This window comes from Megalopta genalis, chromosome 15, assembly GCF_051020955.1.
Source record: "Megalopta genalis isolate 19385.01 chromosome 15, iyMegGena1_principal, whole genome shotgun sequence".
Taxonomy (NCBI): domain Eukaryota; kingdom Metazoa; phylum Arthropoda; class Insecta; order Hymenoptera; family Halictidae; genus Megalopta; species Megalopta genalis.
In genome coordinates, this window is record NC_135027.1 from 4,216,180 (window position 1) to 4,228,531 (window position 12,352).

General features: G+C 47.2%; 1 protein-coding gene across 1 annotated transcript in view; it reads right to left on the bottom strand.

The window, feature by feature from the left end:
* Meltrin (disintegrin and metalloproteinase domain-containing protein meltrin) overlaps positions 1-12,352 on the bottom strand; it is a 67,932-nt gene that overhangs the window by 13,194 nt on the left and 42,386 nt on the right. The window contains exons 2-3 of the mRNA XM_033485708.2: positions 11,204-11,295; positions 881-1,036 (exon numbers count right to left, since the gene is read on the bottom strand). Of these exons, the coding sequence (XP_033341599.2) occupies positions 881-1,036; positions 11,204-11,295 (248 nt within the window). The remainder of the gene's footprint in view (positions 1-880; positions 1,037-11,203; positions 11,296-12,352) is intronic.

The window sequence follows — 12,352 nt, forward strand, 5'->3', positions numbered from 1 at the left end:
TCCCTGGTATACATACATGCTCTACACTGTCTACGCTCTATACCCGTTCTTGTCCTGGAAACGCACAACCGGCCCGGTTCGGCCCCTGAGTCACCGTTATCGATTCCGGTGTTCTTCGCACCTGTGTACCCGTGTACCTGTGTACCTTTGTTCCCTCGTGAAACGACAATCGAACGCAGGGATTAAAAAAATCCTACGCCCGTAATCCTCAAGGAAGGGACCACGCCGCAGGATTCTACTCACGTTTCTCGGTGGGCCGCGGACTTTGTCCAGGACCTTCGATAATCTCCTTAACTAACGGTTTTCGGGGGGGGGGGGGAGGCAAACTAGCAAAAAGGACCGCAAGACGGTTGCCATTTTCGTCGGGACACTAACTTTCGCGGGCTGAAGAGGACGAAGTGGGTGGGAGACAAGGAGACAAAATTATGCTCATTGATCTCTTCGATTCGTAAAGACTGAACCAGCGAAAGCAGTTAATTATCGGTACATAATATACTTGTAATTTTCGACGGGACACTAGCTTTCGGGGTTCTCGAGGGACCAAAATGGTAGAAGAGAAAGAGAGACTAAAATTTGCTAATTTATTTCTCTCATCCCCAACGGGCTGAACTACTTGCAAAGGATTAATCGATGACACAGGAGTCCTCGCAGATGGAGCTAACAGAAGGGGCCGCATAATAAGATTCGACTTGTAATTTTCGACGGGCCACTAACTTTCGGGGTCCCCGAGGGAGCGAAGTAAAAGAAGGCACGGCGAAAGAAGATTCTGCTCGCCGACCTCTCGAGTCTCCGAGGGCTAAACTATCGGAAAGGATTAACTGCCGGTACAGCAGCTCTCGAAGTTCGAGCCGAATAGAGCACATAATAAGATTCAACTCACGACTTTCTCAGGGACATGGACTTTGTACGATCCCTGGTGCTGATGTCTCTGTTGGTAGCCGACCGGTATGAGATCGGTGTTGAGCCTGAGGTCGAGCACCCGCTTGACCCCGTCCAGTTCGAAGCCTACTGTCAGCACATCCGCGTGGTCGTTGTCCTGGAAGCAGAAATCGGTCGGTCGCAATTAGTCGGTGTCTTCGGCTGCGGCTGTCCCGCAGATAACGTGGACAGGAGGAGGAGGGGGGCAGATAATCGGGCGTTGGCCGCGTCTTATCAGGCACAGGTGTTCCCTTTCCACGTCAGATAAAACTCCGAATCGGCGTTCGTGTACGTTAGAATCGTTTCGTAGCTGTGCATTATGCACCTGTTGCGCTCGACGACGCGCCCAAGGAGAAAGATAAAAAGAGGAGCGGCGTCTGGATCGAGGCGATCGATCCTCGAGTGGCCTGGAATCGGCACGAGCTCGGAGCAATTAGCTTCGCCAAGCTCGGACTGTGCTTTCTTCGTTAACGGTCCACCGGCAAGGGCCAATTATTCTTGCACGCACGCGAATTGCACGGGAATCGCACGCGACAGCGCTTTCTAAAGACTCTACGGCGCTCGAGATCGCCTCGAAATCGGATCGAGCGCGGGGCAGAAGCGAGACAATGGGCCGCGAGTGGACTTTTCACTGGCGCCCCAATTTCCCAGAGCCCCGGGCTTCGACCAGGGCGCCGAATAGCCGAGCGTTTAAACGTTTTCGGGCTCGGGGACCGAGTTTTTCGGTGGGCGGGCGCGTGCCGGACCTCGCAAATGAATTCACGGTTTCTCGTTTGCGCCCTCCGCCCTGCTCCGCTCCGGCCAGTTCTGCTCCGCTCCGCTCGGCTCGGCTTTCGCATCCATGTTTAATTCATGGGGGACGCGTCCCGGCGGCCCACTTCCACCCGGACAGGAAATATCGCGGCCCGTGGAGCGCATGCATGCACATACGCGTGCACCACCTCGAACCTTGTGCACGGTGTGCACAAGTGCACACCGCTGCCAGCCGGAGAAAGATCTTTAACAGGACCAACAACGGGTCTCCCGAGAATCTCGGCCGAATGCAAGGCCGTCGCGACGCCTCTTTAACGCGTCGTTATGACCCGCTGGGACCATCAGGCCGGCGACAGATCGCTGCCGGCTGCAATCGTCACCTTCCCGATCGATCTCTGCCGTCGATTGTGCTCTGATTTTATTCGAAATCTGATATGTTCTAATTCATACCAATTTAGGTGGGGTTTATGTCATCAAACAGGCGGTAATAACAGTATAAAATAATAAGAGATGAGATTTTATATAATAATAATATAATATAATAATAATAATAATAATATAATATAATAATAATAAGATAATTTAATAAGATAATAAGATTTTTAGAGACGTTAATATCTATTATAAACGGTTGAATTTTTCTTCTACCCCTACATAAGACGAGATAAGTAATAATAATAATAGAATATATAGAGGCACAGTTAAATTATAATTATTATACAAATGTATTGTCAACTTAAACCCCATAAATATCCTGATTATATGTATATAACGCTATTGCATTGTTACGTATTATTACTACAAATTGTAGAGAATACTGGAATTGATAAGCACCCAGATTCATCTGATTTTAAAAGAAAAATTGCAATCTTCTTGTATGTTTTCCAAAAAGAGTCTTCTTCCCGTAAATAAGTAAATAAGACTATAAATAAATCATTTTATTGCCTGCACGTTTGCTTAATAAAATACAGAACTTCGAACAGTGGTCAGTGTCTGAATTTTCGTGAAATCTGCCGCCTGCACTTGAGAATTTTTCTCTCGAGAACCATCCGCTCTATCCATTTGTTTCTTCTGCGATTTTCTATTATACTACAAGAACTATTGGCCTACTGTAAGAACACCGTTCCACTCCAAAAATCGATCTCCCAACATGAAAAATAATTAGCATGCCGTGCAGAGCTTGCCTCGCGAAGACTTTCCCTGAAACTATTCATCTTATCGACACTGTTCCAAGGGGAAAAAGTTGTCAAGAGGATTTCTCCAGCATTATAGCCGGCGAAGATAACGACCGTAGGTGTAGGAGTCTCTTGTCGAGAGGACCACTCGACTCGAGCCACTCTCCCTGAGAAAATATCGGAACGAATAAGGCTGGTCCCCGGCCGCAACAATGACCGCTGGAAAACGCGTGTTCCAGGCTCTCGCAGGACTAATAAAACGGAGCTTCAGAGTCGAAATTGTTGGAAAAACGAGATAGCCGAGGGCCCGAGAGGATCCTTGCGGAATAAACCGCACCCAGAGCCGATAAATCGGGCCGAGAGGTGCGCGCCGATGAACTTTCGACGTTGTTTGACGGTTTATCCTAACCTCGAATCTCTCTCTCTCTCTCTCTCTCTCGTACAGCGAATAGTTCGCGGCGGTCGAACGCGCCGAAAAGAAAAGCCAGGTAAAAAGGAAGGAGAGAGAGACCGACGCAAAGGGATCGTTCGCGAGTGCATTCCTTTATCCTGCTCGCTGTTTCCGGCCACAAAGAGAAATGGAGTGGCTCCTCTATCGCGCTTCTCTGTACTTTACACGACCGAAACGTTTTCGGCTTGCACCGGGCTTCTCCTATCCACGAACAACGAAATTCCGCTATCTGTTGCTGATAAGCGGGTATAGTGTATTTTATGCATTTATAGCGGAATTGAATAGCGATGGAAATTAGGATCGAAAGCCTTTACAGAGTCAAAGGATCGACGATCTGAGACAGAATAGAGGCGGAAAGGTGACGAATAAATAGGATTATTGTTAGCGATACTTAGTTTGTGTATTGTACACTGTATTTAAATATATTTCACCTGGTCTAGGTGTAACACCAACATTGCAAACACATTTCACTTTATTGCAAATATAAACGCACCATGGTTATTTTTTTAATTTTACCCCTATTTTTTTTATTAATCTTTCATTTGCATTCTCAATTTCACAGCGGTATTAGTTGCATGACTGATTATCTTTCATTCAGTTCTTGTTATTTATTATTCATTATATACATGTACTAAGCTATTTCTTATTTTTTATATTGTATACACTTGTATACATTTACATATTGTATACATTTTAATTTTTATTGTACTCGTGTGACGGCTATACAAAATCTCCCTCGTATTTTACATCCTTTTTCTCTAACGAGAATCCTTTTTCTCTCGTTTACCCGTACACACGAATAAAATTATCATTATTATTACTAAATACGTCAATACCTCATAGCGCCGAAATTGCTGGTTATATTTAAAAAATAATTACAACAAATTCTTAATGTTTTTCAAATAAATCAAGTCTCGTCAAATTACATCAATCTGGCTCAGTTCTTTCGCTTAGATGCATATTGAGCTGGCACTAAAAGGGGCAAAATTATTAACAATTGCGTGCGAGTCGATCCAGACGCGAGTTCAAATTGCAGAAATCACGTTCGAGAGAAGCGCGGAAGATCGGAAGCCGGTTTCGCGCGATTAAGAGGGGACCCAGAGGTCGTCGTACACAAAGCCGCAGAAATCCGAGAGTGCTGATAAAGACCGTACGTGGAACGAAACAAAAAGGCTCGCCCGACACAATGAAAATTTGCCGGTGGTTCGCGTTAATCGCCTCGAAAAGTGACGTCGACGGTGTCGACGGTGTCGGCGGTTTCTTTGGCGGTATCTCGGGGGTTCCTAGGACGCGGAAACGTAGACGGCAGAGTTCCTTCTTCCTGCTTCTAGCCTCGGCCTGGTCGTCGAGGGCCGAGATTAAAAGATGCCTTTCATCCTAAGCCACCTACAAAGAGCTCCTCTGTACGTTGCCGTACATTGTGCTCCGCCCTGCCACGCGTTCTCGTTAACAGCACCAATTTCCACGAAGTCTGAACAATTAATAACGATCAAGATGGTTCTAGGCCGGCCAGGGAAAAGAGCCGTGGATCGATGGCGATAAGATTGTGGAATTTCTAGTTTACGAAAGGCTCCGATATCTCGAGACACGGGAGAGACTCTGTGCAAACGAAAGTACGTACGTTTTATACCGAAGTAAGGAAGTCGAAAACTATTCGTTAAAATAAAAAAGATCGATAGACAAACGATCGAACGGACTTTGATCGGCGAGCAACGACAACGTGCTCACGTACGAAGCCAATAGTTCGTGATAATTAGGTACGCTAATTATCCGAAAATGGAGCCAGTGATTCAAGCTTGTACATACGCAGATTCTAGCTCGCGAAGTGATCAAATAACCGAGCTACAAGCACAACAAAGGATCCGAACTATTGATTACGTTGTTAAACTACGGCGGTGCACGGACTGATGCAAAACAGCGTGGTCGCTAATGATCGACACGACCTATAAATAATTGATAGAAGAAAAACGAACAGGATCGGCTCGCATTGTTTAATCAGTTATTGTGCAGCCTTTTTAGGAGAGCCGTTTCCGTTGTTGTTGCACAATGATTTCCGGCGGAGCGCAGCCGCCGCCGAAATCGGTCTAAACAATTAGCGACCGCTAATCCGCATTGCTTTCGTTAACGTCGGGCGTGGTGTCGGCGTCGAGTCTGGTGCAACCGGTCGACCGCAGATAGATCGTCCGCGGTAATCGTGAGCGTTCGCGGCCAGATGTTTATTTCGAAATGAACGCAATAAATCCCTCGGTTATGGCGTAATGCCGTATCATTGCGGCGACTCCGGAGCTCGCATTACGGTGAATCGATGGCGTTGCCCGCCGAATTCGCGCGGCTCTCTAGGCGCGTACGTACCGGCAGCGACGACAAAAAGTCCGATAAAACCTGCGAGATAACTGGACACGCCGGATCCGTGTTTGCGTTCGATCGAGCACGGTAAATACGCTTGTCGTTCGTTCGTTCGTTCGTTCGTTCGCCAGCCTGCCGATTGATCGACGAGTCCGACGGTGCCGGCCAATCAAATTCGCCGCGACCCCGGCAATCAAACGAGTCGTGCTGCAATTAAAACCGTCAGCCTCCGCGGGTCATTAGCGTATTTAAATAACCAGGTGCTGGCGCCGCCTCGACTCGACTCAATTCCATTTCCTGCCGTCGAATGGCATCCGTTTGACCCCTGTGATCTCCACGCGCGATCCGTATCTGCCGGGTCGATCGAGGAACGCGCTCCGTTACCGAGCATTCATTGTCATCCGGGCCACAGTCTTGGCTGCGATAACTTAGATGCCACAAAACCACGCCCTCGAGGACGTAAGTTGATGAAGCAAGAGCCTCCAGAGAGAGATACCCAGAGGATAGGCGGTTCTACACGACTAGATTGTAGAAGCTGCAGAGATATTTGGACTACCAAGATTTCTACTTGTCTAAGCTGTGAAAGCTGCGAACATCTTTGTTCTACCGAGATTTGCATTTAACTAGGATATAAAAGGTAGAAACTACGAGGATTCTCGTATCTATCAAGATTTGTACTCGTGCAGGCGTTAGAAACTGCAAAACTGTTCGATTTACCAAGATTTGTGCTTGCCTTGATCGCAGAAACTGTAGAAATTTGATGCTCTACCAATGTTTGTACTTATCTAAACTACTGGAAATGCAGAGTACTTTGGTCTACCAAGATCCCTTTTTATCTAGACTGCAGGAAGTGCAGAGATTTTTGGTCTACCAAGATTCCTTCTTATCTGGAATAAAGGAACTCCTGAGATTTTTGGTCTACCAAGATTCCTTCTTATCTAAACTGCAGAAACTGCAACGATGTTCGATCTTCCAAGATTTATACTCATTTAAACTGCAGGAACTCCAAAGATTTTTAGTTTACCGAGATTTATACTCACGCAGGCTGCAGAAATGGCGAACATTTTTGGTTTATCAAGACTTATACTCGCGTAGACTGCAGAAACGGCGAACATTTTTGGTTCATCAAGATTTATATTCGCGTAGACTGCAGAAATTACGAACATTTTCGGTTTACTAAGGTTTGCACTTATCTAGACTACAGGAAGTGCAGACATTTTTGGTTTACCAAGATTCTTTCTTATCTAGACTGCCAGAAACTGCAACGTTACTTGGATTACCAAGATTTATATTCGTTTAGACTGCAGAAACTCCAAAGATTTTTGCTTCACCAAGATTTATGCTCATGTAGACTGCAGAAACTGCAAAAATGTTTGGGCTACGAAGATTTATAGTCGCGTAGACTGCAGAAACTGCGAACATTTTTGATCTACCAACGTTTTCAATTATCCAGACTGCAGAAACTGCGAAATTTGTTCGTTCACCAAGATTTGTACTCATCTAGACCGCAGAAACTGCATTGTAATCGCGGTCGAAGAAAATCGCGGAGGATTCGATAAGGGTCGATCCGACGAGCCAGGAGCGTAGCGGAGAGAGGAAAAGGAGAAGCGAAAGCTTCGAATCGGATAAAAATATTCGATTCGTCGGTTGTAGGAGGTCGTCGCGATTCGTTAGTCTGTCGGGAGCGGGACAGGGGGTGCGGGGCAGGAGGTTCGATGAGAAACCCTGACCCCTCGGTACATTTGTTTCCCGATATCGACTCGGAATGGGCGCGGGTCACGGCGGGAACGGTAACTGGAATATCGAGAAACGTTTCCCGGCCGTTGGCGACCGGCCAGGTATGGATTGCTAACCGTCGCCGTCCAACGACGATGATAGAATCCGCGCCGGGAGAATTCCGCGGATCCATCTATCGTCGATCCCGGCTGCATCCTCTCGCCGCGTGCTCGGAATACTCGAAACGTATGACCTGGAAGAAGCTTTTTCGTCCCGGAGACGAGGCAGAGAGAGATGGGGAGAGAAAGAGAGAGAGAGAGAGAGAGAGAGAGAGAGACGAGAGAGAGACGAGAGCTCCGGGCTGGATCGATGGAAGCTTGGAGACCATCGGCCCGTGAATCCCAGCTTTTTGCCCCGACTCTCTCCCGACGTAATCAAACCCGCCGGGGATGTTTGCACGAAACATACTCCAGCCGGAGGAGTATCGCCGCCTACAAGTGCTCGAGAGTTGCTCCGATCCCGGCGAAACTTGCGTACAATATAGAGAAAATACGCGGCGGAGATTTTTCCAGTTATTTTTCTTTCCATCATTCGGATCCACGGAAGTGAAAATACAGAGCCGGTCGTGTTTGGGAAACGCGAGACGAATCCTTTGAGAATCGGTGTATCAAGCTCTGGTAAGAAGGAACGCTATTGATACAAAACATGTCTTTCCATTTTTGCGATGGTCAGCGTTCGGGATTCAGGAGGCGGATCCTTTATGGTGGACAGGATGCGGAGAAAATTCTGTCCTTTCGTGTATTTATTTATTTACTTGTTTAATAAACGGGAAAAATCCTTTGGAGCGAGCGTTACAGAATCACTCGCAGGCAGATATCGCACAAAGCGATCGCCGTTTAAAACGCATTTATGAAAAATCCTGCTGTTTTCTGCAAATGTTTTTGTAGGATACGGAAAGAAGAATTACAATGATTATTATTGAAGATAGAAAATCTTCCATCAACCATTCTAGTCGATGAATGAGTTAAAACCAGCTTTGCAAAATGCGTGGAACGAAATTACGATGAAAATCGGGTAAATCGTGTAAATTTTAAACGCTCAATGTACATTTTATTGTTCAGTTTTGCGATTAGCAAGTTTGTTAAATTGGTAAAACGCCTAGAATATTAGATCGGAGTGTCCTCATTTCCAAAACAGTCAAATTTAAATATACAGAATTTCCTCCGCGCGTTGTACCAAGAGGGAACAATAGCGGGGGACATTCTTCCATGCGTCTTCGCACAGCGGAAACTTCGGAATGGAGACGCGATGCTCTCCGGTTGGCCAGGCGTTTTTGGATAGATAGCAAAGTCCGACGAGAAGCGTCTCGCGTGGGAGGTAGTCGCGTGTTCAGAGATTACGAGAGGCCAGGCTTCTCTAGTAGCGGAGCTATAGTCCCTCTCTTCAAACAAACTTCTTGGGCAACTCCGGTCGTAGACAGCGCGAACGCGACAAGTATGTTTTGACGCGTTCTCTCGTGCCGCTTATCGGCTCTCTGCAAGTGTACCACGTACTTTTCCGCTCGAGTAGATCATACGATACACAGCCGAATCTCGCGTCTGCTCGCGAAAGACCGCCTGCAAAGATCCTATCGGCAGAAATCAATCGCTAGGGAGTTGCGACGGATGGCGATCCGCCCTAGGTAACCGGAAATTAGATTCATTGTCGTGGACAGACGCACTGATAACGCTCATTCTTCCCGTGATAACGAGAAACGAGGCCAATTGCCTCGCTTCGTCGACGCCGCGAGACCGAGGGCGCGTACAATCCCAAGCAATGGACTCGGCGATCTATCTCTGCGATCCGGAACGTCTAGATCCTTTCCGATCCTCCGTGACGGACTGCGAAACAATCCTGCGGCTTCCGAGAGGAGCTTTGAATTCAAAGAAAATACTCCGAGGTCCGCAGAAAGCCCGTTAGCATCAGTTAATGAAATTCGTGATCTTGGTGTTGTTCTTTCATCCGATCTCTTCTTCGCTAAGTTTCTTCTAACGCTTCGACGGTGTACAAAAATTCTTCGACTCACAAAAGAGGCCCGGAGCATCAGATAACCTGCAAGGAACGGTTTAAGGACTCCGGAAATATTCCACGTTTCCCAAAGCAGACTCAGAATCAATGGAATTATTCTAGAACCCGCATAGAACATTTTTAGGCCCGTAAAATATCATAGGGCTCTCTGAAAGGGCTCGCATCCTAAAGAATCGTTCTAGGACCACTGGAGACCATATCTTAGGGCCTGTGAGAAAATTGTATGGCTTCTAGAGAAGACGAACGATCACGGGAATTGTCGAAACCACTTAAAACTTGTCTTTGCCGATGATCACTGCACCGCGAGTTTTATGCATTTATGGCAAAATTGGATGGTTAAGATTTAAAATAGCGTAAAGATTAAAAGCAATTTAGAACGTCGATGTATTGTTTGTAATCTATTATGATGATTCAAGGAAGAACGAATTTGTTATCCGGTTTCCATCCCTTGGAAACGGTGCCAGCAATCGTTATTGTCTTCTGATCGTCGGACCGAGACTTCCCACATTTATTTGCACGTTCGAGGAATTAGTAAAATGACGACAGCAACCGTGGCGAACACGCGATTCAACCCTTATCATTAGACTGTGGATTCAATGGCGAACGCGAATAGACGAAATAAGAAACTTTCGAAGAATTCGAAGGTAACACTGCATTGTTTGCAACTCGATAAAACAATTAATTAAATAAGAACGAAATGTCTAAGTATTATCCGCATCCTGCGATTAATACAGACGATTTTTATTCAGCGTAAAAATCCGCAATCCAGAGTGATCACGCAGAACGCAAGCACGCGCTATCGAGGCGCAGGATGCAGCCTGGTGCAGTGAACGGTCACGTTCATTTGTTTCGTTCGAAACGCATCCAGCGCTTAAGGGGATCGCGGCAACCCGTTCAAAAATAGCTGCTCCGCGCAACACGCGTCTCGGGAACATCTGTTTCTGGAGGTATCGACCGTAAGGAAGGAAGTTCCCGTGGCTGGCCGTCGCGCGATGCTCGGCGACGGAAGGAACCCGTTGTTCGACGAAAATTTCGTCGCGACCTTACGACTTCCGCCGGCAGGTAGGTCGCAGTTTCCTCGCAGATCCTCGGATTTGGTATTCGCGGCGCGGCGCCGCGCGACGAGACATTTGCATCGAAATTGTTGCACCCGTGTGTCGACGGCACCGCGGCCAGCATTCCAAGTTCCGCGCCGCGGACCCGCGCTCCGTCGGCGCTCCAGATTCGAGCGCGTTTTCCGCACCTTCTTGATTAAATGCGCCGCGCAAGCTTCGCCGAATATTTTATTCCCCCTCCCCTGTCCCAACTATTTTTCCTTCGTGCCGGTGCTCGATCGACCCGAGAATCTCGATATATTTTAATTTTAATTTATTTAGCGTGAACGGGCGATTTTTCTACGGGCATTCGATAGAATAATAATATAAATGAAAATGAAATATAATTATACAATAATTAATGAAAAATAATTACAAATATGAAGTTAATCGTGTCGGAAAACAAACCAAAGGCACAGCAATTGGTCATCCGCTCCGCAACCCTATACAATCGACGATGTTTCTAAACATTTCCAGTGTCATAAACCAATTTTCCAGGACACATTTTTAAACATACTTCGCGCAAGCGAACTTTTTTTATTGCTTTTAGCGTAACCGAAAATTAAATTTAACTGTCGATAACCGAATATGTAATGATGTAAGTGACGATTTTAAATACACTGGGTCAAAACGACTCGGTCACCGCAGTTCGAGGGTTAAATTAAGTGACGACCGGTACTCACGTTTTCCTTGGTCGTCGAGATCTCCCGTTTGGTTCTCCCGTGATAGACCTGTGGCCTGACCAGCGTGTGCCTGCTGAAATCCGCGGACGGACCTGCAACACAAACGACGAAGCCGTTAGAGAGAGGGAGAGAGAAATAGAGAGAGAGAGAATCACTGTGTTCTCTCGGTCCCTTTGTGTCTCAACGAGCGAGAAACGGCGTTCGAAGGGAAAGAGTAGTTCGACTGTCGGCCAGACCCGGAGTATTTCAGTCTCTGGCAAGTGTCCCGCGGGAACGCTTTTGTCCCGAAATTCGCTAGCGGGAACGCCGTCCGTCGCGGCGCGACGGTTTACCGTGCTGGCGCGCCCTTCTACGCTAATCACATCGAGCCGAGTCCTTGACACCGAGCTGAACAACGGGGAAAAGGGAGAGAAAGAGCGCGCGGGACAGAGACCGCGGGCGAAAGAGTGAAAAAGAGACACGCCTGGAGGGCCTCTCGGGCAATTTTCGCGGGCGTCCCGTTAGCGTGGCTTTTTCTGGCGGTATCGACCGCCGTTCCCGAAACTTCAAAGTCTTCGGGGACACGTGGCAATTTTTTCGGAACTCGGAGGACATTGCTGGAGCTAGATACAAATTTTAGGGCTCCCGGGAAAGGCCGGGAGAACGCGAAATCACTAAAACAAGCAACGAACGTTCAAGGGATTACAGAAAAATTGTAGAGTTCTCGGGAAGAGTCTGAAGCAAAGGCGTTAGTTCTGCAGCCTGCTGCCAATATTTTTGAGCCTGCGAAAAAATCGTACAGCTACCGGAAGAGGCACAGAGCCCTAAGAAATAAACTAGAACCACTAGGGAGCCTAGTGAAAAATCACGAGGCTACCGGGGAAGACTTAGAGCCTATGAAATCGTATCGAAACCTGCAGCAAACATTTTAGGGCGTGCAGAAAATTGTAGGGCTTCCGAAAGAGGCTCGGTGGCCACGGAAACATTTCGCTAGAAATCAGTCGACGACCTGTGAAAAAATGATGACGCTCGCAGAAAGGACCGAGGATGTACTGAAATGGTGCACGGAACCGCAGAGGTCGTCGCAGAGTCTGGGAAAAATTGTGGAAAGTGGGTCGAGCCCCAAGGTCCCGATCCAGTGACGGAACACCATGATTTTCGGGCTTCCTG